A 26,919-nucleotide genomic window follows, 5' to 3' on the forward strand; every position below is an offset into this window, starting at 1 on the left:
AATACAATAATATCTAACTAAGGACTATACAGGGAGGAGGCGGGGGACATTTTCACGCAGGCTGCTTGACAGCTCAGCATAGAGAAAGAGAAGTGAGCTGAGGCTGCTTAAGTATTGCACTGTGGGAATGAGGGCGTGGCCTAGAGAGGCATTTAGGATTTAACCCATTCTGAACGGGAACCCATTTTGGGTGTTAGCATCATGTTATGCTTTAGCTATTGAAAAATAGCAGATCTACAAGCTCATAGCGCGCCACCGAGTGGCGCGCTACGAGCTTGTAGGTCTGCTATTTTTAGAAAAATCGAAGAACGACTGACATTATTTTTTAATCTGATCTCAGGTCAGAATGGGTTAATCAGACCAGTGTGTGTGTGTCCAGTGGAAACCTCGTTATGAATCTGATCTCGAGTCAGAATGGGTTAAAGAAGCAGTATAGATCACTATATATACCGGCCGAACCTACAGTGGTTGTCGGGAAGAAACCTTTGTGTCATATGAGGGTTCCACCCAACAGTGACAATTATGGGTTTGGCTTAGACTTAGATAGCGTTTAAAACAGACTTATAGCATGTTATGTAGACAGCACTAGAATTGCATTGTATATAGTCATAGCCCGCCATAGTACATATGTATAGCATAGTAGTATATATGTATAGTTTCTACGTATAAGTTTCATTATATAGATATTCCACTGTTACTTTCTTAGCTTACGCATGTTTCATGATGAATGTTTTTATGTGATGTATTCCCATGCTTTTGTTCTTGCTTAATGTAAGTCGCTCTGGATTAAGAGCGTCTGCTAAATGCCTAAATTGTAAATTGTAAATTGGCTGCTGTTGTAACCAATATTACTAACCCTAACCCTAAAAACAGTACGGGGAATCCAGGGGTGAGTCTTAACCCGCCACGTCAGACTAACCCACCACCCACACTGACGGCATTCTCTCCATTTTTGTTCAATTGCCTTTATGGTTCGATGAAGGTCAGGAAAGTGACCCCTGTGTTCCTCCCTGGCCCGTCTCATAAACGCAGGTATTTATGACATTTTTGGGGGGTGATCCCTGGCTCACCCCACCCCATCCCCCAGGGGGGGGGGTGAGCCAATTTACCATTTATTAAATTGCAGCGATTTTGTGTCAACCTTCCCAGTTCTAGATTCATACCCTCTCTTCTTTGGATTGTCATTGGTTGGTTTTTGGCATCATTACACAGGATATGGCACAAGATGTGGCCTTAATGAGGGAATTAGATCTGAAGGTGTGACTCACTGTGGGTGCGTGTGCATGTGTGTGTGTGTGAATTAGTTTCTTCCTGTCTCCCACAAAGTGACAGTATTAATATCTACTCTCAAACTCAACTGCCACATTTACACCTAAACATTGAATTTTCTTTGTTTATCAGAGGGACACTGTGGAGGTGACATTATGTTACCGGGAATAGTACTGTTTATCAGAGGGACACTGTGGAGGTGACATTATGTTACCGGGAATAGTACTGTTTATCAGAGGGACACTGTGGAGGTGACATTATTATGTTACTGGGAATAGTACTGTTTATCAGAGGGACACTGTGGAGGTGACATTATGTTACCGGGAATAGTACTGTTTATCAGAGGGACACTGTGGAGGTGACATTATGTTACTGGGAATAGTACTGTTTATCAGAGGGACACTGTGGAGGTGACATTATGTTACCGGGAATAGTACTGTTTATCAGAGGGACACTGTGGAGGTGACATTATGTTACTGGGAATAGTACTGTTTATCAGAGGGACACTGTGGAGGTGACATTATGTTACTGGGAATAGTACTGTTTATCAGAGGGACACTGTGGAGGTGACATTATGTTACTGGGAATAGTACTGTTTATCAGAGGGACACTGTGGAGGTGACATTATGTTACTGGGAATAGTACTGTTTATCAGAGGGACACTGTGGAGGTGACATTATGTTACTGGGAATAGTACTGTTTATCAGAGGGACACTGTGGAGGTGACATTATGTTACCGGGAATAGTACTGTTTATCAGAGGGACACTGTGGAGGTGACATTATGTTACCGGGAATAGTACTGTTTATCAGAGGGACACTGTGGAGGTGACGTTATGTTACTGGGAATAGTACTGTTTATCAGAGGGACACTGTGGAGGTGACATTATGTTACTGGGAATAGTACTGTTTATCAGAGGGACACTGTGGAGGTGACATTATGTTACCGGGAATAGTACTGTTTATCAGAGGGACACTGTGGAGGTGACGTTATGTTACTGGGAATAGTACTGTTTATCAGAGGGACACTGTGGAGGTGACGTTATGTTACTGGGAATAGTACTGTTTATCAGAGGGACACTGTGGAGGTGACGTTATGTTACTGGGAATAGTACTGATTCAGTTCTCTGTCTCATGCTGTGGGAGGAGACCTGTAGAGGGCACACACACACTTTACTTTAGCCAGGGCTTAATAGAGACATCAGACTTATAATGAATTGCATTTTAATGGCGCTTTTCTATGCACTACGTGCCTACTCAAAGCGCTTACAATGGTTCATTCATTCATACATTGGGAGGTGAAGCGGCGAACAGTCGACGCCAGCGTCCTCACTTCCTACCCCCAATCCAACCGGCCTGACCTCCAGTGACAGAACCACCAGCCAGGACCGGCCTGACCTCCAGTGACAGAACCACCAGCCAGGACCGGCCTGACCTCCAGAACCACCAGCCAGGACCGGCCTGACCTCCAGTGACAGAACCACCAGCCAGGACCGGCCTGACCTCCAGTGACAATGATTACAATGTGAATGGAGAGCCAGAGAGCGAGACGGGTCCCGTCTGGGAGCGGGTGTGTATTCACTAGTCAGTGTGTGGGCGTAAGAGGGGTCGACGTTTATCTTAAAAGAACAACAAGTCTGCGGTCACCTCCAACTCTGCCTCTTTCAGCTTTACTCCTGACCTCTCTGCGGGGGAGGGAGGGGGGGGGGTTCACTGAGCATTATTGGGAAGAAGCTCTGGTCAAACAGCAGATCTACAAGCTCACCTACAAGCTACAATAAGTGAGCTTGTAGATCGACTAATTTTGTCGAAGACATTTGATGTAGACTCATTTGGTGTAGACTATAGAGTCTCTACAGTAGCATCTCCGGTCCGTTTCACTAAGACTAGAGGGTTGAAGTGGTTAAATAAATATGCGTTTCAAACTATTTAAAAAAAAAAAAATTCATCGCCCATTTTCTTTTTCCAAAATTCCATTCCGAAAATCATCAAAGATCAAAATCGAACCGCAGATTCCCCGAATATTTCACTTGAAAGGCAATAAATGTTTAATTATTCATGGTCAGTTGGATTCTTTTAAGTGCCAAGTCCTTTGTTGAGACTAAGAGCGCCTGGTCGTCTTGCGTTCAGTGTTGTTGTTTCTCTCAGGAGAATCACACTCAGGGGCCCTCAGGGGCCCTCATTGCCGTCCGGGACCCGATGGCTGGGAATGAGTCACGCTTGGAGGCTTTGGGTCTGCTAGGGCCCCCGAAGGCTGGGAATGAGAGAGAGAGAGACAGACAGCCCAGTGGGGGGTCAGCCCTGTGGATGTGGTAGGAAGAGATTAGCCTGGCTATTAAGCCAGACTAATATCGCACAACATTGTCGCGTAATCCGCCGGCAGGCAATTTCTCTTTTGCCAACGGCTGATTCGGTCTGGCTTATTAGCCAGGCTATAGGAAGAGATGACACTGAATGACGGCGAGTCTCCCATCTGGCTTCACTGCATGACCATGATGCCACACCAGTGTTTGTTTAAAAAAACACTTAAAGGTGGTGTCCCCTAGGCTAGATACCCTCACAAAAACATGCAGTAATCCTGGTCTCTAAACTGCCTCCCCCTGGCCAGCCGGGGCGCCTGATGGAGGGGAAAGGAACTGGTTGGAATAACGTGTTCCTTCCACGCGCTACGTCCAACCAGGGAATCTCCCCCCTGTCAGGTGTAAAGGAGCAACTTGGACACTCAAGCATGAAGGAAGCATGAGTTAAGTCTGTTGCTCTCCCCAGGTTGGCGGAGGGTGTGTAGAGCCCAGGATCACATTAGATGATTGACACAGGGGTGAAAAATGGGTTACAAAATCGTGGGATAAAATAATATATTAAAAAAATAAAGGTGGTGTAAGAGACATTATTTTGTTACAATAAGTGCTAAAGCGGCACAATGTAACTTTTTTAAGTGGTGCAACCACTTCCGTAAGTGATTATGTGTGTGTGTGGCTGGGTGTGTGGGTGTGTGTGTGTGTGGGTGTGTGTGTGTGTGGGTGTGTGTGTGTGTGGGTGGGTGTGTGGGTGCGTCTGAGCACGAAAAAAGCATGGTTGTTTTTCACCACCTGTGCGCAACCCTAACACACACACACAAACACACGCACATATTAACTGTATGGTGATTTCGGGTGTGCCGGTACAGTACAGTGACAGTACAGTACAGTGACAGTACAGTACAGTGGAGGGTACAGTAGAGGGACCCCCACACGGTAACTCTGTCATTTCCTAACCGTTTCGGACGCGGGGCAGCTCGCCGGAATCGGGGCCAGCACTGGGTGTGGATCTGGAAGGGTCACTCGCCCCACGGCACCGTCCTGTGAACGGGTCCATCAATCATGCATTGTGCTTCACTGCTCGGTGAAGAGGAAGCAAGTGAAATATGGTGAAATATCTCCTGAATGCTTTTTCATGCCCGACTGAATCCTGTCCTTTGTTGTGTTGTTTTTAAATGGATGCTGCAGGAGGATGATGCCAGCACGTCTACACATCAAATATTTACGTTGGCGTCTTGTCAGCAGAGAGAGAGCGTTCCCCTTTCACAGCTCGTTAAATGTCTCAAATGAACTATTTCATTGAGCCGCTGATTTAAATACAGAAGTTTCTGAATCCGTGTGTGTGTGTGTGTGTGTGTGTGTGTGTGCATGCGTGCGTGCACGCGCACCATAGCATCAGCTATCTACAGTACATGATAATACAGTACCAGCACTTTGTCAGCAGGTTCAACTTCAGAAGTCATTACTGTGGTTTTATAATAAGACCTATTTACTTTTTGAAAGATTTAAAATGTTCTTTTCTATAAGACAAGTTGGATTGATATCGAGAACATACAGGCAGCAGTTATGCTATACCCCAGGTTGGAAAACACTGCGGCAGAGTTGTCAGGATTCCCCGCGTCAGCAGCTCAGCTAGGGGCCCTATGGGGCCCTCAACGCTAAAATGCACTAATGCATCTCCAGCTGAGAGGTGGCCTCATTCTTACAGTTAGTGTAAACTGTGAGGGCCATTTTTTTTCCCTTCATGTTTGCGTTTGAACAAGACCTTTGTAGTTTTATGACGGTGTTGAGTTGGCTCTTAAATGTTTACAGATCAGCTACCATGCTTGGTTGCCGTGAGAATGAGATGGTGTGTGTCATGAGATCACTTGGGTTTTAAGTGAGATGGTGTTAATTAAGTTCAGGTGGCTTTTAAGTGAGAGACACGGCCGCACATTTCCTCTGCTTTTTCCTCAAGAAATATGGACCTTCAAATGGGTCTGATCATTGCTGCTTACCCGCTTAAAGCTCTTTTGTTTGATGTGGGGTCATTTTTTCATATAGACAGATAGATTCTGATTTATTTTTGCAACCCGGTACAGGCTTTGGTTTAGACATACTATTGGTCCGACTGTCATTAGACCGATCAACCTACCTCTCAAACCCTAACCTAACCGCAAGCTCAGGATCACCGCATGTCCGACCGCATGTCCGACTGTTGCTTCCGTTGGTGTGTCTAGTCTGCGTGTGCATCCCTTCGTTTGGAACATATTTTTTAATGGGTGTGGCTAGCGATTCAGGGGCTGAAGCCTAGACTGTCAATGTTGACATTGTTTTTTCAAATGCTTCTGACTAACATTCTGTGCAACGCAAGCAGAGCACTGAAAATTCATAGAACATAAATCAGATGTCCTGTCTCGCCCCCCCCCCCCCCACACACCTCCTTTAAGCCTTTGCAGTCGCATAAATAAGATGTCTACTTTGGAAAGACAAACCAACAACATATTTAACAATGCCGGTTTTATTGCAATTATTTCATTTAGACGGGTCACAAACATGGCCACTTCCCTTACTGAATTGGCAGGGTTGAAAGGCAGTAGACCCTGACTCTCTTATGAGACATCCTACTTTACTCCATAAACAATTTATTCCAAACCTCGGTTTATAGGGAGTGGAGAGAGAATTGAAAGAAAAAAACCTTTTAATAAAAACCATTGGTGCCGGCTTCCAGTTTCATGAGTGTTTGCACAACGAGGAACACGAGATTGCTTTGACAGATTTCGTAGGTGTTTTAAGACGGGTGGCACCAGACGGAAAGGGAAATGTTTTATTTTTTTCAGTGTTCCATTTCTTTTGTCAGAGGGCTTGTTGAAATGTCAATGTTGTGAACCTTGTTTTACAGCCGTTATGCTAAAAGGTTTTAGAATATTCTTTATGGACTGAGCATTGTAGATTAGAAGGCATTGATGTAAAGGACATCTCCAAAGTGTAAAGATTGGAAGCAATAACAGCATGCAGAATCTATCATAATAATAATAATAATAATATAATAACAGCATGCAGAATCTTATCATAATAGCTGATAACTGATAGGAATCTTGGCTGCAATGTTAATGACCAAAATATGTCAGACAAAAATTAAATGAATGTGAATTTGTCCATTTTTAAGGCATGGAACAAACTCCCACTGTACCTTCGTCAGGAAGCCTCTGTAGACATTTTTAAAGCTCAGCTCAAGACCCACTTCTACAACATTGCTTTTAATTGAGTTTTAATTTGCACGTTCCTACCCTGCCCTGACTGATTTGCTGCATGTGGTGTTTTTATTATTATTTTATTTGTTTTTAGTTATTTTTAGTTATTTTATGTTCTTATATTCAATTTTGTTCTTTGCCATTGTTTTATCATTTTAACTACTTATGTTTTATTGTATTCTATTTTTTGCCCTGTGAAGCACTTTGAGCTACATTTATGTATGAAAGGTGCTATACAAATAAAGTTTATTATTATTATTATTATCATTTGTAATTCTGAGAGTGAGTGTACGAATGTAACCAAATGGACCATGAAGGGTCCATTTGGTTACATTTGAACGTGCTCAGAGTCAACACTGAGGATTTCCCTGCAGAAAATCAAGCTGTATTACATAATCATTTTTGGGGTCCTTGACATGAAATATTGAGAACCGTTGATCAGGCCTAAATGGGTTAATGTACCGTTTATTTTTCCCTGTACACCAAGTGTCTTCCCAGAAGATAGGTAATCTACAAGCTCACATGTGTGTTGCGAGTGTGACACGTGTGTGAGATAGACCCTGACGAAGACCTTTTGGTCGAAACGCGTAGGTCCTGTTATTTATTTGCCTTGCTCATCATCAAACAAACTATTACATTTTTCACCAAAGACGGAGTGCTTTGGATTCCCTTCTTTTCTTTTCAAGTCTGCAACTTACACCTTGACAAGCAGTACAACTTGGAGGAAGGATACCTTGGTTTTACCTGTATCACCAAAGAGCACCCGTCTAAGGATACCTTGTCTATATGGTTGTACCTGTATCACCAAAGAGCACCCGTCTAAGGATACCTTGTCTATATGGTTGTACCTGTATCACCAAAGAGCACCCGTCTAAGGATACCTTGTCTATATGGTTGTACCTGTATCACCAAAGAGCACCCATCTAAGGATACCTTGTCTATATGGTTGTACCCGTATCACCAAAGAGCACCCGTCTAAGGATACCTTGTCTATATGGTTGTACCTGTATCACCAAAGGGCACCCGTCTAAGAGCCACTAACGGATCCCTGCAGCGCTTCCATTCCTCTATTTCTAACGTGTGTGCGTGCGTTTGTGTGTGTGTGTGTGTGTGTGTGTGTGTGTGTGTGTGTGTGTGTGTGTGTGTGTGTGTGTGTGTGTGTGTGTGTGTGTGTGTGTGTGTGTGTGTGTGTGTGTGTGCGTGTGTGTGTGTGTGTGCGCGTTTGTGTGTGTGTGTGTGTGTGTGTGGCCGGCCCACTGGTCCTGGAGGTTGTGCCGTGCTCCAGTGTGCCTGCCAGGGGACCTGAGGCACGCCTCACTGGAGCTGCCTCTTCAAAACACTGTTTACCCAGGGGGATTTATTTAAAGATGTGTGTGCGTGTGTGCGCGCGCGAGCGTCTGTGTGCGTCTGTGTGCGTGTGCGAAAGTTCAAAACACACCAGCCTGGTCTCTTTCTCAAGGCCTAACATTAAAATATAAGCAGTATTTCTCAATGTGTGGCTCCCACACTGGGCTATGATCTGCGTTCATGCGTCTTACTTGTTCTTCCTCTTTGTTGTTGTTGGTGTACATAACGCAAAGTAACATTTGAGTGTGTACACACACACGTGTGTGTGTGTGTTTTTAATTTATCTGATAATTAATTGTGTTTGTTTTCCTCTCACAGTACATAAAGATCCCAGTGTCTGCGGGCGCCGCTGATACGTCATCTACTGTACGCGTTGTCTCCTTCTACTTGTCCACTGACAGCAAGGACCAGCCTCAGGCTAGCTTCGACTGTGTCCATCAGCACGTCACCAGGTAAGGACCAGCCTCAGGCTAGCTTCGACTGTGTCCAGCAGCATGTCACCAGGTAAGGACCAGCCTCGGGCTAGCTTCGACTGTGTCCAGCAGCATGTCACCAGGTAAGGACCAGCCTCGGGCTAGCTTCGACTGTGTCCAGCAGCATGTCACCAGGTAAGGACCAGCCTCAGGCTAGCTTCGACTGTGTCCAGCAGCACGTCACCAGGTAAGGACCAGCCTCGGGCTAGCTTCGACTGTGTCCAGCAGCATGTCACCAGGTAAGGACCAGCCTCGGGCTAGCTTCGACTGTGTCCAGCAGCATGTCACCAGGTAAGGACCAGCCTCGGGCTAGCTTCGACTGTGTCCATCAGCACGTCACCAGGTAAGGACCAGCCTCAGGCTAGCTTCGACTGTGTCCATCAGCACGTCACCAGGTAAGGACCAGCCTCGGGCTAGCTTCGACTGTGTCCATCAGCATGTCACCAGGTAAGGACCAGCCTCAGGCTAGCTTCGACTGTGTCCATCAGCACGTCACCAGGTAAGGACCAGCCTCGGGCTAGCTTCGACTGTGTCCATCAGCACGTCACCAGGTAAGGACCAGCCTCGGGCTAGCTTCGACTGTGTCCATCAGCACGTCACCAGGTAAGGACCAGCCTCGGGCTAGCTTCGACTGTGTCCATCAGCATGTCACCAGGTAAGGACCAGCCTCGGGCTAGCTTCGACTGTGTCCAGCAGCACGTCACCAGGTAAGGACCAGCCTCGGGCTAGCTTCGACTGTGTCCAGCAGCATGTCACCAGGTAAGAAGATGACCACTATGTCCAAGGAAGAAAGAGACTTCCACATTCAGATTCAAATACTTTCTAACAGAAAAAAAATAAGGATAAAGTTATTAGGTCAACCATTTCTTTGTATGCTAAAGTTATTTGTCCTTATCTGCCCTGCAGCGGAACCTTTGTGTAGGAAGCCTAAAAAGACATCGACGTCGTCGTCTTCTTGTTTTGTCAGCCTGTAGTCAGGGATCATGTTAATCCCAGTTGGTTTTCAACACATTAAATCCTGCATTGAACCCGTCTAGCGCGAGAGCTATATCGGTACAGTGACATAACATACACACAGGACCACAAAGCCACAGCTATACTGTACATTGAGACGGTTGCACGCTGTCCTCAGCTGGCCCCAGTAAAAGTTGCAATTGGATTGCGTTTTAATCTAGAACTGCATCTATCAAATTTTTTTTTTATTTTTATTCTAACTCAACATTTTCGACTAATCAAATAATCGAAAAGCATTTAAAGCCTTTAAAATACAAAACATGTTATTTATAAACATTTTATAATTATACCAAACATTTATAATAATTAGAACTGCACTCTGTCGAGTGCATACTTGCTTGTTGCACACTAGTAGGCCATATGGCCTACTAGTGCGCAAGCAGAGCGCGCAAGTACTTTCGACCGCTACAAACTGTCAAATCTCAGTAATGACTACTTGTGCCTGATACGGCAGTGGTGCCAGATTACATACATGTAATACATGTATACATAGGAGCATTACCTTTTAATCCTCCCAACACTAAAACATATCGTCATTACGTCATGATCGAAAACCAATTAAACTCTGGCATTGGGTCCTTTAATCCACATCTTTTTTACGTCATCATTGAGAGCTAGTTATACATATACTATGTATATGTATATGTAATTTGTACGTTGATTAGCGGTATACTGCGTTTACTTTGCGCCGTACGCACCGTCCCAGCCGTCCCGCCAATTTTTATGCGTATGCACCGTCCCAGCAAATTGTGCCTGATACGGCAGTGGTGCCAGATTACATACATGTATACACAGGAGCATTACCGTTAATCCTCCCAACACTAAAACATATCGTCATTACGTCACCATCGAAAACCAATTACACTCTGGCATTGGGTCCTTTAACCCACATCTTTATTACCTCATCATTCATTTGAGAGCTAGTTATACATATACTATGTATATATGTATATGTAATTTGTAAGTTGATTACAAACTTTCAGAGCGACGTCAGGCCTAAATGGGTTAACAGTGACGTCACTGACTCCTAGCAGCAGCAGCACATGGCATGTGTTTATTTATTTATTTATTTTTCACGGCTCGTGCCGTGCTACTCAAACACTAGCGGATTATCAATCATTCTTTGTCAACATTCAAGTACCAGAAGTACAACCCATGTAAAATAATGTGTCATTATAAAAAAATATAAATTATGTTTATAGTCCACTTCTTCCTTTTAGTACGAATGGCTTTCACATTGCAGCAAAACGTTTCCGAGACTTGACTGATTGCGATCCCGGGGTATGATTGGGCAATCCATTCCCGGGAACGGTACGCAAGTAGTGGTCCCGAGTGCGCACCCGGTGCGCATCACAGTGTGAATCCCCTTTAAGATACACTTTTATCTGTGTTCAGGAAGTGGAACGACATTTTGCTTTAATTCCTTGGACTGCTTCACCCCTATTTTGTTTTCCCAGCGATGGTCGGGACCGTCTGGAAGGCCAGGGCAGCATCCAGGACAAGATCACAGTGTGCGCCACTGACGACTCCTACCAGATGACCCGGGAGAGGATGAGCCAGGTGGAGAAGGACAGCTGGAGCCGCGCTGCCATTGAGATCAAACCAGGGGCCACGCATCCAAGTAAGGTCAAGGTTGAGAAGCACGGAGTTTGCATGTTCTCCCCGTGTCCCCTAGGGTAGGTACCCTCACAAAAACATGCAGTAATCCTGGTCTCTAAACTGCCTCCCCCTGGCCAGCCGGGGCACCTGATGGAGGGGAAAGGAACTGGTTGGAATAACGTGTTCCTTCCACGCGCTACGTCCAACCAGGGAAACTCTCCCCTGTCAGGTGTAAAGGAGCAACTTGGACACTCAAGCATGAAGGAAGCATGAGTTCAAGTCCGTTGCTCTCCCCAGGTTGGTGGAGGGTGTGTAGAGCCCAGGATCACATTAGATGATTGACACAGGGGTGAAAAATGGGTTACAAAATCATGGGATAAAAAATATATTTAAAAAAAAAGGTTGAGAAGCACTGGCCTAAACTATGCTTCCCTTGATGATATTATGATCCTGTTACTGTGAACGTTGGCCAGAAAATGAATCTATCAATTATCTTTTCTCCAGGTAAATGTGTGAAGCTTCAGAAGAGACCCGGAGCCCTTCTGTCCGACATCTGCGTACAGAAGCACTCGCCCACCACACGGAGGCCCACCCCCCAGGGCTCGCTGGCCAATCCGAGGTCTTTGAGAGAACGCGTCGTCCACCTGCTGGCTGTCAAACCTTACAGGAAAGCAGAGCTTGTGTTGTGGTTGGAGAGAGAGAGAGCCACGCCCAAAGATAAGGCTGACCTGGGATCAGTGCTGGACGAGGTACAAATGCTCTGAAATACATGTTAATCGTTAAAAAACTGTTGCTTTTCAAGTTTTCAGGTGATACATCTTTGAGCGGCACAGCTTTGTGTGTATGCAGTGCTTAACCCATTCTGAACGTGAACCCATTTTGGTGTTGGCATCGTGTTATGCTTTAGCTATTGAAAAATAGCAGATCTACAAGCTCATAGCGCGCCACCGAGTGGCGCGCTACGAGCTTGTAGGTCTGCTATTTTTGAAAAATCGAAGAACGACTGACATTTTTTTAGAATCTGATCTCAGGTCAGAATGGGTTAATCAGACCAGTGTGTGCCCAGTGGAAACCTCGTATGAATCTGATCTCAGGTCAGAATGGGTTAATGCTTGCCGGAGCTCCGCTCCGAAACGTCCCTCCTGTAGGGTGTAGAAGGACTGGAATGGTAGCCTATATCTAGTCTAAAGGGCGTACTGCCTAACCTGACTGAATGGTAGCCTATATCTAGTCTAAAGGGCGTACTGCCTAACCTGACTGAATGGTAGCCTATATCTAGTCTAAAGGGCATACTGCCTAACCTGACTCGGCCAGATGTTGTCCAGCAGGGGGAGTGGTTCTACCAGGCTACGTACCGCCACCCCAAATGCACACAATATACAATTAATCTGTATTATTGCAACTGCAGGTCGCATTTACTATGAAATCGTTCATTTCCTGTCAGTCACTCATTATCCCCATACATTGGAATGCCCCCAAATAAGCCCAGGTCTCGTGACATCACGTGACATCACGTGACAACACGTGACATCACCAGGGATGGAGATAGTAAATGCGACCTGCTGTCGCAATTACAGTAAGCCCATATATGGAGATCCTGTTGTCAATATTGGCCAGCAATTCTACATCTGACCTCAAACCCTTAGATCTCCATATATGGATATATGTCAGAACCTGCAATTGTTTGACAAGTATGATGACAGCCCTGATGATAGGCCTGTGTCAAGTGGTTCTGAAGGTGGGCTGTGTGGCTTTCAGGTGGCCAGGGTGAACGTTAAGGACGGCAGCTACGTGTTGAAGGACGAGTTGCTCAACCAGCTGCAGAGAGACAGGCCTGGATACGCAGAGGAGGAGAGACTGCTGACCAGCAACAAGACGGACGGACAGCTGATGGGCAGGACGCTGACCAGGTGGGTGTCTATGCCCTTTTTAATAACGATGCCATGTTGACACTGTCATTTACCTGCCTATGTATTTTTTTGTTGCTGTTGTTAATGTGTGTGTTAGATCTCTATATCTCATCATAATCACTGCTATAGAAGGTTTGTTCGGTAACAGGTGTCTCTCCAGCTCTTTAGTGAACAGAAAAGGCATTTTCAGGTTGGGGTAATAATTTCATCTAATCAGCAAAGAGAACTCATAACTGGATACAGAACAAGTGAAATGGGGAATAATTAAACAATAAAAGATGTGAAAGGCTCCACCACCTGTGTATAAAGATCTACAAGCTCACACCATGTGCACCACATTGTGAGCATGTACAAAGGTATTATTGTCTCCACCAGGCCGAAGGCATGGGGAGAGAGTATGTTTTATTGTCTCCACCAGGCCGAAGGCATGGGGAGAGAGTATGTTTTATTGTCTCCACCAGGCCGAAGGCATGGGGAGAGAGTATGTTTTATTGTCTCCACCAGGCCGAAGGCATGGGGAGAGAGTATGTTTTATTGTCTCCACCAGGCCGAAGGCATGGGGAGAGAGTATGTTTTATTGTCTCCACCTGGGGAGAGAGTATGTTTTATTGTCTCCACCAGGCCGAAGGCATGGGGAGAGAGTATGTTTTATTGTCTCCACCAGGCCGAAGGCATGGGGAGAGAGTATGTTTTATTGTCTCCACCAGGCCGAAGGCATGGGGAGAGAGTATGTTTTATTGTCTCCACCAGGCCGAAGGCATGGGGAGAGAGTATGTTTTATTGTCTCCACCAGGCCGAAGGCATGGGGAGAGAGTATGTTTTATTGTCTCCACCAGGCCGAAGGCATGGGGAGAGAGTATGTTTTATTGTCTCCACCTGGGGAGAGAGTATGTTCTATTGTCTCCACCAGGCCGAAGGCATGGGGAGAGAGTATGTTTTATTGTCTCCACCTGGGGAGAGAGTATGTTTTATTGTCTCCACCAGGCCGAAGGCATGGGGAGAGAGTATGTTTTATTGTCTCCACCAGGCCGAAGGCCTGGGGAGAGAGTATGTTTTATTGTCTCCACCTGGGGAGAGAGTATGTTTTATTGTCTCCACCTGGGGAGAGAGTATGTTTTATTGTCTCCACCAGGCCGAAGGCATGGGGAGAGAGTATGTTTTTTTGTCTCCACCTGGGGAGAGAGTATGTTTTATTGTCTCCACCAGGCCGAAGGCATGGGGAGAGAGTATGTTTTATCGTCTCCACCAGGCCGAAGGCATGGGGAGAGAGTATGTTTTATCGTCTCCACCAGGCCGAAGGCATGGGGAGAGAGTATGTTTTGCACTCCATGTGTGAATCCGTCCGTCTATCTGTGTGCGTCCGTCCATCTGTTACCAGCTAATCTCCGGCACCGTTAACCCGGTCGGTGCCACATTTTGCACACACACTCCCTGGATGCCAACGATGAACCTCTGGAGGCCGACTTTTGAAAAATACTTTTTTTTATATTACTTCTGTCCAACAATCCCGCAAAAATGTTACACACTATCTCTATAGTCATGTGTTCAAGACGGATCTGTCCGATATTTCATATTCCATCCTAATTGGCTAACATTGCGGCTTTCAAAGTTTGCACGATTGGCCCGTTTTGAACAAAAAGCCTCAAATCACGTGCAATTTAAAAAAATATTTTTTATCCCACGATTTTGTAACCCATTTTTCACCCCTGTGTCAATCATCTAATGTGATCCTGGGCTCTACACACCCTCCACCAACCTAGTCCCCATATATGGGGGACAAGGGGAGAGCAACGGACTTGAACTCATGCTTCCTTCATGCCTGAGTGTCCAAGTTGCTACTTTACACCTGATAGGGGGGAGTTTCCCTGGTTGGACTTGCAAACTCCACACAGAAAGGCCCTTTCGCCAACCCTGCCTTCGGGTATGGGCACTGATGACGCGGAGGAGGAAACACACCGCCAGCGCCCACAGTGTCCCAAGCGGGAATCGAACTCAGGACCTTCTAGCTATGAGGCGACAGCACTACCAACTGTGCCACCGTGCCCCCTTCACGTGCAATTTACGTGAAATCTTTCACAGACTTCCCTACTAGGCTGAGGAATATATCCCCCCCCTTGTCACATTGGCCTGTTATAGCGCCACCAACAGGTGGATTTTTGCAAAAACATTTTTGGAACAAAATTCCTCAAATCATCCAATTGCCATCCTAGGCATGAGAAGAAATGGCACCCTTTTCACATTGGCCTATTATAGCGCCACCAGGAGGCCACAACCTGACCTGCCCCCCTGGTGGAGAGTGGAGACCTGTACCCCGAGGGGCACTTTATCTAGTTAAATCTGCTATTTTAGGGGTGCAACACTGTTGTATTATAGAACAGTGTCCAGGTGTTCCTCAACACAGCGCCTGCCTCAGCCTGCCAGCTGTAGTATAGAGCGTTTAACATTCCTAACCGTTTGGCCCGTTCGACTCTAAAGCAAGCCCCATACGTTATAAACGCTACACTGTTATTTCTTCCATAGTTAAAGTTGAAAACAGCTATTTGCCCAGTAGTCTACTGATTGGCATTTTCTTTCTTTCTGTTTTGCAGGAAGCTGCAGGTTCACAGCAGTAGCGGTCAGTCGCGGGGCGTCCACAACAAGCTGTCAGGGGAATCACCGTCTCATCAGTGCACAGTCAGGAACCCTACCATGGTAGCTATAATTCAACATTTTATGTTTGGTTATTTTTTTGGGGGGGGGCATAAATGAATGGCCTACCTCTTCAGAGAGTGTTGCAAAAGTAGCGAAGTAGCGAAAATAGTCAATCTTGTACTGAGCTTGTATAAATATTGAGCAAGAACTTGTGAATAAATAATAACTACATTTTTTGCATCTTCTAAAAAGTAACAGTTTTTTTTTGTTTTTTTAGTAACTACATACACTCGATATCGTTTTATTTCAAACATGCAACATCTGCTAAAAGTAAACAATTGTAAACAATTGTAATGAAGTTCCACTTTTTCAATTATAATAATGTCATCTCCCAGAAACGGCCAGTGCATTCAGACAGCCTTCAGGACGGCCCGGCCGCTAAGAGACCGCGACCAGCGAACCCGCCCACCAACCAACCGTTGATCTCCGAAGGCGGGCTGGAACCCGCGATTGCCACGCCCATTCCCACTCCCCTCAACCCCAGTTTCCTCACAAACACTGCATTTCAGAGGACCAGTGACCACACTGGCTGCTCCCCACCACATGGGCACAAACTGTCCTGTTCCCCGGACACAGCTCTCTGCGTGCCAGACAGCGCTGGGCGAGGAGGCCCCAAACTGTCCCGTTCCCCGGACACAGCACTCTGCGTGGCAGACAGCGATGGGAGAAGAGGCCCCACCAAACTGTCCTGTTCCCCGGACACAGCACTCTGCGTGGCAGACAGCGATGGGAGAAGAGGCCCCGCCACGGACCGCGCACAGCCGCCGGGCGACTCGGAACCCAGGAAGAGGAAATCCAAAAGGCACAAAGACAAAGAGAGAGAAAGGTTAAAAAACAACGCTGGATGCTCAGAGAGCAGCCCTGAACTTAAGCACAACCCTGACAAACTGGACAGTAAGACTTTTATTTCAAGGACCCCATAACTCAAGTTACAGACCTGTAAGGATCTGTAACTACCAATGTAGCCTGTAACTAAAGTTTTCAAATAATTGTAGTGGAGTAAAAGGTACAATAGTAGGATTGGAGGATAGGAATCGGAAGTAGAAGTACTCAAATTTGTACTCAAGTGTGTGTACATAGTTACCACCTCCCTCCACTGAAAACTCTGCTGTGAAATGACACGCCTGAGTCTCATTGGGCACAAACAATAACACATTACCACAAAATAACACCACAGCTTGTTCTAAGCTGTTGACCAATCAGCTGTATGAGTGGTCTCTGAGTTGAAAACATTCACTCTGAAAGAATATGTATTCCAAATTTGCGACACATTTTCACGATTTTTCAAAAATAGCAGATCTCTTGTAGGTCTGCTATTTTTCAATAGCTAAATAATAACATAATGCTTAAAACACCAAAAAGGGATTCCTGTCCAAAATGGGTTAAATAACACCTCCAGCAGGACATCTAGTATCTAAAGCCTTGTGTTGGTAATGTGAAAATAAAGCTATACTTACTGTAGCTGACAGAGCATTTAGCCTTGTTTTAATAGTGTGGAATTAATATCTTAAGTGAGTGTTTAGTAGATGAAAATAAAGCTATCTTTAGCTAGTCAGACAAAGTGTAATTCGTCATCACTCAGGAGTTAGTTTACATCATTATCTGTGTGTTATTCCAGATCCCAACAACACAAACTGTATGAGCTCACCACTCCAAGGCAAGCCAGATTACCTGCTGTGAGTATAAATAGGATGGATGGATGGATGGATGGTAGCTCTGCATTTAGAACTATGTTACTCTCGACTTCCGCCGCTCGCATGAATGCAGACCAGCCTCTCGTCTTTAGCGTAAATAAAAATAAAGTTGGAAGTTGAGAGTAACATAGCTCTAAATGCAACGCATTAGTGCTATGGATCAGAGCTAGATGGATGGATGGATGGATGTTTCATGTTGTGTCACATTTAATGATGTTGATGATATAGCAAAGCAACACTATACAGGCACCATACTGCCTGTGTTTCATGCCATATACAGGCACTATACTGCCATCTTCAGGATGAAAGGAGAAACAGCCATCAGCCAATAGAATCAGAACTTTCTTGTCACATCATCAGATCATCCATCATGTTCCATGTCGCCCCCTATAGGACATATGTGACCATCACCAGCGCGGAGCAGCGGCAGCACTACCAGGCCGACTTCTCTGCAGAATATGACGAGTACAAAGACCTGCACGGCAGAATCGCCACCGTCACACACCTGTTTGTTCAGCTGGGACACAGAATCCAAACACTGTCCGCGGGAACGCAAGAATATAAGGTACAGTAGAAATAATACTGTATATAACTCATATACTGTCCCCTGTGGACGCAAGAATGTATGGTAGTATGCATGTACACACTATAGAAATAATACATATACTGTCCTCTGAAAACAAGAATATAATATGGTACACACACTAGAAATACATAATACTTACTGTCCTCTGAACACAAGAATATATGGTACACACGTAAGGTCATTTTTACTAGTTGACTAGTTGCCTATAGTTTTCTAGTCGAGTTGTTTAACTACTTATTATGTGTGCATTGGTGACTATAACTATATTCTAGCTGATCTTGAGGCCTACAAAATCGGGGGGGGGGAAAAAAACCTTTTTTCCTAGTCAACTAGTACAACTAGAACAAGGTCGACTAGTTGAATAGTCGACTAGTTGCTTAAAGACCTAACACACGTACATACACAAATATTAAAGGAGAAGTCCATGGCATGCTAGAATGCTTTCTTATCTTTCTTACTTTTCTTTGTAGTTGTTACGTCCCCACCAAAGAGGTCCAGGTGTTTTTTTGTGCAAAAACTCCTTTTTGGCTATTTTCCTTACCATAAGCCCTCAATGAATTGCATTGCATTGAATGGGAATTCAATGGGGCTATGGGGTGTTATGCTAGTTTGCTTATTTCCATGGAAAGAAGTAGTAAAGTGTGCCGCTTGGGATATTATTTACATTATGAAGAGAGGATATATATAAATAAATTATAATTTTGAGCGATGGAAATAAGCGAATTAGCACAACACCCCATAGCCCCATTCAATTCCCATTCAATTCAATGCAATTAATTTAGGGCTTATGGTAGGGGAAATAGCCAATAAGGAGCTTTTGCACAAAATAACACCTGGACCTCTTTGGTGGGGACGTAACAACTACAAAGAAAGGTAAGAAAGCCTTTTAGTATGGAATTCTCCTTTAAGGGCTGTGACTGTCCACAAAAGTGTTCTTTGAGTGTTGAAAGCACCCACTTTGGACATCAGACAGATAGAGCTACACGTGCACTGAGCCAGACGCCTCTGCTCAGTGACTGCGGGCGTGTTTCTCCAACCCATCAAAGTGACATTGATGAGCGGCGCTCCTCTCCCAAAAGTTGCACTGGTTTCAGCTTGAGTGATCCGCAAAGAGCGCTGAGATGCTGATTACGCTGAATCGCGAGAAGCGATTGGAGTGAATAATAACAATTGTTTGTTTAATGTTTTGTGCCATCTAGATACTAGAAGACCAAATACTGGAAAAGTACACAAAGTATAGACAGGTACGTGATGCACACACACACACACACACACACACACACACACACACACACACACACACACACACACACACACACACACACACACACACACACACACACACACACACACACACACACACACACACACACACACACACACACACACACACACACACACACACACACACACACACACACTCACTCACTCACTCACTCACTCACTCACTCACTCACTCACTCACTAGCAGACACACACAAGCACAGAGGGATCAAGTTATGTTGAAAACCTCTGTTTTCCATCATCCGTACAGACGTTCCCAGACGCGCGGGCAGAGAAGAGGCGCTGCGAGTACCTCCACGAAAAGCTGTCCCACATCAAACGCCTCATCACAGAATATGATGTTCTGCACAACGCCTCCTAGCGATGAAAAACGGTCCTGCATCCACATAAAATGTATCATCACTGACTACCCTTACCTCTGGGTGTACAATGGGAGCTAGATGGAGCCTTACGAGTCCATTTGGTGTGATATTCTACTGATACTGCAAAGATTATTTTTTTCTTTTTTTTTTAAGAATACAGAATACTATCGGACCACTGAGTGTGAAGTATAGGCATTGTCTCTAATGAGGGACACAAAATGTTAAAGGGTTGTTCCATTTACTGGGGCCATAGCCTCGGAAACCCATATGTTTTATTTACTGGGGCCATATAGCCTCGGAAACCCAGACGTTTTTATTTACTGGGGCCATAGCCTCGGAAACCCAGACGTTTTTATTTCCAGGGAGAAAATGTTAAAGGGTTATTTCAGTTACTGGGGCCATAGCCTCGAAAACCCATCCATCCATCCATCCATCTTCAACCGCTTATCCGTAGTCGGGTCGCGCGGGCAACAGCTCCACCAGAGTGCTCCAGACTTCCCTCTCCAGAGGAACATTAGTGACTTCCTCCTGGGGGATTCCGAGACGTTCCAAGGCCAGTGAGTCGATGTGACTCGGAAACCCAGACGTTTTTATTTCCAGGGAGAAAAACAAAGTGTGGGGCCGAGTCCACTTCAATTCGGCATACAGTAGCGCAAACATCGCTCACTCTCTGCTGATTTCTGATCGCCTGCACCTTCGTTAAATTGACGAAGACACACACGCCTCTCTCTCTCTCTCTCTGTCGCTGCGTGTAGTTTCTCCCGGCGGATCCTGCCGGGAGCTGCCTATGCCATAGAGCGCCGCAGTCCCTCCCCCTTTCAGAAAAACGAGTGGCCCAGGAAATGAAAACGCAATGCATTCTCCCATCGGCACTTCTAATATAATTTATTTAAAGACGGTTACGCCGCGGACAAAGCCAACTCGGATCGTGACAAATCATGACAATGAACACAATGTTTTGGGCCGATCAAATCATTAGAAAGAAGAAAAGAAAGTCAGGAGACAACACTATTTGTTTTGTTTTTCGTCTTATAAAAGATTACAAAACATTGTGTTCATTGTCATGATTTGTCACGATCCGAGTTGGCTTTGTCCGCGGCGTAACCGTCTTTAAATAAATTATATTAGAAGTGCCGATGGGAGAATGCATTGGGGTTTCATTTCCTGGGCCACTCGTTTTTCTGAAAGGGGGAGGGACTGCGGAGCTCTATAGAAAGCATAGGTCGGGTTCCAGTCTACTGGGGCCATGCCTTGACGCTCCACTCAGCATTGGAGCCAGACCTCGGTTCAGGTTCAGGTCATTCGTTGTTGCAAGTCTTGCATGTCCAAAAGTGTTACTTTTCAGGAAATGTAAAAAAAAGCTCACAGTGCTTGTGGATCATCTATTGTATATATATATATATAATATGTTGGAAGAAGTACTGTAGGTTCGTTGTAGTGCATGAAAGCAGCACTATGTAACTTTATTTTATGAATAAAATGTAATCTTGTCCAATCCGTATTATCGAGTATGGTCATTCAATATAATTGGCGTGGTTGTATTTTGTCTCCCTGCTCTTCTATTGAGACATTTAGATGGTGTCTCATGTCATGTCTCACTTGGATACAGGTTATTTATTTCAAACAGTGCAAACTGCAAACAGTTAAAATATTATTTTATTATATTATCAAGTATCCAATCAATGAATCAATAAAAAAAAACCCTGAGCGCAATGTGTTTCTGCACACATTTCATGAACCAGGTTCAAATCTGAGGTAGAAGAGCAAAGTTACATACATAGTAGTGCAGCTGAGCTTATTAAGTCATGAAAAAACATTACAATGTAAAATATGGAGACACAAGGTTTATCCAACAAGATCAAAGTATGAAAAATTTATAAAATAGACTTGTCCTCTTTATCAAGTTAATAGACACCCAGAAAAAACTCTCATAAGTTCATTATCAACGCCATGCCAAAGGGGGAGAGATGTTTTCACTTTCCACCCGTGCGTAGGGGTCTGTCTTGTCTTCCTGTCCTTGGATAGTCTTGTAAACTGCTGGTAGAAATTTGGAGCTGCTCAGTCAATTATGATTACAATTGTAATGGACCAATCTGCTCCATTTATTTTCTGATATTTTTTCTCCACGTTGCTTTCTACTTTTTTTTTTACTTTCATAATGGAAGACAAATATAATCTGTTATATTGACAAATAAAAGAACAGCGAAATGACACATTTACACCATGAGGCACAGAAATACACAGAAGACAGGGTATTCTTTTCCACACTCCTTTCAACCGAACAATGGGATTTATGACGTAAGCCAAGTAGTAAAGTGTTTTTAAATGCCCTACATTACACTACATTCAAACTTGTTAATGCTTTTTGAACTACTGATGTATTTATTATGAGACATGTCCATTTGTTGCTTTTTCTTTGTCCTCGGCCTGAATTGGGAAAGTGTTTGTAAGCAGGAAGAGATGACAGGTTCCCATTTCCAATAGAGCACGCATGTCTGACACTCCCAACTTCCATGACCCCTGCAGGGTCACGGAGTTGTGTTCCCTATTCTAAATCCTATATAGGTTTTCTTAACATCCATCACATCATATAAGAAGTAAGAACTGTTCCAAAAAATCGTATCATAAAATAAATCGACTACAATTCTCAGGCTTATACATTCTGGCTAGGGAGGGGAGTTTTGCATTAATCTAGAGTGTAGCCCCCTCCGTGGATAGATACGTCACAAGGCGTTCTTTGTATGTACAGACATTTATTTAGCGTATGCTAAATGCCGTGAGAACTGAATAAAAACATAAAAGACAATATACATTCAGTACAATATTCTCATAGAGAACAATAATGAAGAACAACACAGGTTACAAATAAACAAACACAAATGTAACAAATATACCTCATTGGCCGCATTCACTTTGGGGGGAATAAACGGGGGAAATCTTTCAGTATCAGTACATTGGCTTTGACTGATATCAAGGGCTGGAAAACAGCAAATCTACATGTGGCAGCAGCAATGCATTTTAGCTGTTGCACGCTGAAGCTCTCTCTCAGAATGAACTGTCTCTGCCCTGCTCTGCTAATTATGAGGATCCAAAACACCCTTGCTCAATCAGCAGATCAGGCTTCCACTGCTCAGAGGTTTAAGTGACCTTAGTCAATCAATCAAACATAAATTACCTCAAAACACATTGAAAAACAAAGTAGAAACACATAGAAACATGAAATTGACATGAAACAAAAAACATTATGAACTTTAACTTATGTACTTTTATAAATGAACTTTTAATTCTGTAGGCAGCTTTTAATCTTGATGACAGCTACACTCCCACCGAAATCACCTGGATTTCTTTAATTAACTTTTACATTTTTATAATCATCCTTTTAATGTAGAGTGTCATGTAGTGTGCTATGAACACTAGTGTATGGAGTGCATGAGAGGTAGAGGTTGCTTAGTCTGCTTCGTCGGCTTCAAGCAGGGTAACCGTCTTATGGATAGGCCTCTCCAAGTAGATTGGCTTGTTGAGTCTCTTTCCTTGGCCATCCAGTGCTGAACTTCCAATCAGCAATTGCAGCTTCCTCACACATCCATCTTCACCAGGGTGCACATCCGTGACCTTGGCTAGTTTCCACTCATTTCGTGGTGCAGTGTCGTCTTTCACAATCACTATATCGTTGATCTTTGCATTTCTGCGGGTCTTGTGCCATTTCTGCCTCTGTTGCAGGTTCAACAGGTACTCTTTCTTCCACCTAGACCAAAACTCGTTGGCTAGATATTGCACTCTTCGCCATCTTTTGCGTAGATAAACGTCTTCCTTCACAAAGTCTCCTGGTGGAGGCAAGACTATTGAAGACTTCATCGTCAGGATGTGGTTAGGCGTAAGAGGCTGTGGCCCAGCCGGGTCACTGAGTAAGTGTGCTGTTAAAGGCCTGCTGTTGATGATTGCCATGACTTCGTACAGGTAAGTTCGCAAGGATGAACTGTCAAGTCTTTGTGGTGCCTTATCCAGGATGGATGTCAACACACTCCTTATTGTTCTGATTTGCCTTTCCCAGACTCCACCCATATGGCTCGCAGATGGAGGGTTCATGACAAACTCACAGCCTAGTTGCTTTAAGGATTCTTGATCCATGTTCTTCACAGCTTCCAGAAACTCACGTCTTGCACCAACAAAGTTAGTACCTTGGTCTGATTTCAGTTGACGGACGTTTCCACGTAGGGCAATGAAGGAACGGAGTGCATTAATAAATGCATCGGTCGTCATGTCATCAAGGAGTTCAATGTGCACAGCACGAGAGCAAAGACAGGTGAACAGCAGCCCGTAGCGCTTCAGCTCCTTCCTTCCATCCTTGACATGGAACGGCCCAAAGCAGTCCATACCACAATAGGTAAATGGAGGAGTTGCTTCCATTCGCTCACGGGGTAAATCCGCCATCTTTTGTTCCTCTGTACACCTCCTGAACTTCCTACACTTGACACACTTATAGATGTAGGAGGACACAGCTTGACTACATCCAAGGATCCAGATGCCGTTTGATCTCAACTCATTCATTGTTATGCCTCGTCCTTGGTGTTCCACCCTTTGATGGTAGTGGTCGATCAGTAACATTGATACGTGGCTGGTCTTCGGCAAGATGACTGGATGCTTGATGTGCGGATGCAAATCAGCATGTTCTAGTCGTCCTCCCACCCTGAGGATACCTTGTTCGTCCATGAAGGGATTCAGACGGTGCAGTCTGCAGGTCTTATCCGTGCCGATCTCCTTCTTGTGTTGAAGACTCTGGATTTCTTCAGAGAAGGTTGCTCTTTGGACAATACCTATGATGGTAAGTTCAGCATCCTTTCTCTCTTCGAGACTTGTGGCTTCATTGGTTCTTGACGTCAAACCTTTAAGCTCCTTAACACGACGCATGAGTCTTGCAATGGCTTTGACTAAACTTGTCCAGCTGGAGAACTTCAGGAAACGATCAGGCAGTGAAACGTCTGTTGCCAAGGTCTTATGTACGATGGTCTTACGAACTTCTGGGTCTTCAACTGCTATGTCTCCCACCTTAACATCTCTGCTGGGAAGCTCGTCACACCAGAGGAAATCTGGACCAGTAAACCAGTTGGAAGCAATGAGGTCCTTTGCCTTGAGGCCTCTTGACACGTGGTCTGCTGGATTTTCTTCAGAGCGTACATGTCTCCATTGACTTGGATTGGTACTTTCTTTGATTCGTGTAATGCGGTTTGCCACGAAAACATGAAATCGCCTGGCGTTATTGTTGACGTAACCCAGGACGACCTTTGAGTCGGTCCAGAAGAACTCCTGGACATCTTCTATATCCAACTCCTTTCTGAGCAGGTCGCTTGTACGAACAGCAACAACCGCTGCTGACAGCTCAAGTCGTGGGATTGTGGTGATCTTCGTAGGTGCCACTCTGGACTTGCCCATGACTAGAGAACAATGGATTTGGCCTGATGCACTGACTGCTCTTAGGTAAGTGCATTCTCCATACCCTGTGACACTTGCGTCGGAGAAGTGATGGAGTTCATACTTCTTGACTTCTTTGAAACTTGCTGGCAGGTAACATCGCTGTATCTTGACATCAGCTAAGTTCTGCAGGTCCAAGAGCCAGGACTCCCATTTTGGACGTAGTTCTTCAGAGAGTGGCTCATCCCATCCAATCTTGTCTCTGCACATCTGTTGCAGTATTTGCTTCCCAACTAGGATGAAGGGTGCTACAAAGCCAAGTGGATCAAAGATGGACGCTACTGTCGACAGTACTCCTCTTCTAGACAGCGGGTGTTCATTTACTACCACTCTGAACTGAAACTGGTCTGAAACAAGACACCATCGTACACCTAGGGCTCTTTCAAGCTGCGGCTCACCCAAGGCTAGATCTAGATGTCTTACTGTTTCAGCACATTCTTCTTTAGGGATGGATGCAAGCACCTCCTGACTGTTGGAAATGAACTTGTGGATTCGCAGCTTGCCTGCGCTGCAGATCTGCCTTGCTTCACTGACCAACTGTATTGCTTCATCTGCAGTTGCCAGACTTATCAGACCGTCATCCACATAAAAGTTCCTTTCGATGAAAGCGATGGATGCTTCACTGAAGCGGCCTTGTCCTTGTGCAGCAACGTACTTGAGGCCATAGTTTGCACAGCCTGGCGACGAGGCTGCTCCGAACAGGTGCACTCTCATCCTATAGACCGATGGTTCTGATTGAAAGTCTCCATCATCCCACCAGAGAAATCTCAGATAGTCTTGGTCTTCTGCTCTTACGTGGAATTGATGGAACATGCGTTCAATATCGCACATTATTGCTACTGGACCCTTGCGGAACCTACAGAGGACACCTACTAGGGAATTTGTCAGTTCTGGTCCAGTGAGCAGATGATCATTCAACGACATGCCCTGGAACTTCGCAGAGCAGTCGAACACAACCCTTATCTTTCCGGGTTTCTGAGGGTGATAAACCCCATGGTGAGGGATGTACCAGACAGGACCTTTGTTCATTTCTTCAGCTGGAACCTTTTCAGCATCTCCACGCGTGATTGTTCCACTCATGAAGTCAATGTAGTCTTTATGGTACTGCTTGTCTTTCTCGAATCTCCTTTTCAGACACTTGAGGCGGTGATTTGCACACACTCTATTGTCTGGTAGACTTGGTCTGTCTTCCTTAAACGGCAACGGCATTTCACAGTGACCGTTTGCCTTGATCTTGATTCCATCTTCCATCGTTGCGATGAAGCGCAGATCCTCTTGGGAGAAATGAGCATCCTCTGCCGTTCTCTCATTGAAGTCTGATTCAAGCACCCGTATCACGTCTGGTGGAGTGACAACTTCTCTGACTTGTGTTCGGCAGATGTATCGGACTTCACTTGTTTGATTAGCATGCGAGTGAAGATTTGGTGTCACTTCTTTGACAACAATCCTGTGGCTGCTTCCAATTACATCGCCATAGTCGACACAGGGATTGACACAGCCGACTATACTCCAGCCGAGGTCTGTTCTTTGGGCAAAAGGCTCATTGTCTTTGCCTGACACCACTTCTCTGGGTAGCAGGGCATGGGAACAATTATAGCCAATAAGCAGACCAATGTCGCAATCGATTAATGGTGCGATCTCTTCAGCAAGGTACTCCAGGTGAGACCATGCTCTGGCAGTCTTGGGTGTAGGA

General features: G+C 45.0%; 1 protein-coding gene across 1 annotated transcript in view; it reads left to right on the top strand.

The window, feature by feature from the left end:
- Positions 1–20,672, top strand: part of LOC308313994 (RNA polymerase II elongation factor ELL-like) — a 37,277-nt gene extending 16,605 nt beyond the window's left edge. The window contains exons 3-12 of the mRNA XM_080761346.1: positions 8,463–8,596; positions 11,089–11,252; positions 11,735–11,979; positions 12,989–13,140; positions 15,729–15,831; positions 16,167–16,725; positions 17,450–17,507; positions 17,919–18,090; positions 19,311–19,355; positions 19,646–20,672. Of these exons, the coding sequence (XP_080617472.1) occupies positions 8,463–8,596; positions 11,089–11,252; positions 11,735–11,979; positions 12,989–13,140; positions 15,729–15,831; positions 16,167–16,725; positions 17,450–17,507; positions 17,919–18,090; positions 19,311–19,355; positions 19,646–19,756 (1,743 nt within the window). The 3' untranslated portion in view covers positions 19,757–20,672. The remainder of the gene's footprint in view (positions 1–8,462; positions 8,597–11,088; positions 11,253–11,734; positions 11,980–12,988; positions 13,141–15,728; positions 15,832–16,166; positions 16,726–17,449; positions 17,508–17,918; positions 18,091–19,310; positions 19,356–19,645) is intronic.
- Positions 20,673–26,919: the final 6,247 nt, after the last annotated feature.

This window comes from Protomyctophum bolini (assembly GCF_963924005.1).
Source record: "Protomyctophum bolini genome assembly, chromosome: 1".
Classification (NCBI taxonomy): Eukaryota; Metazoa; Chordata; class Actinopteri; order Myctophiformes; family Myctophidae; genus Protomyctophum; species Protomyctophum bolini.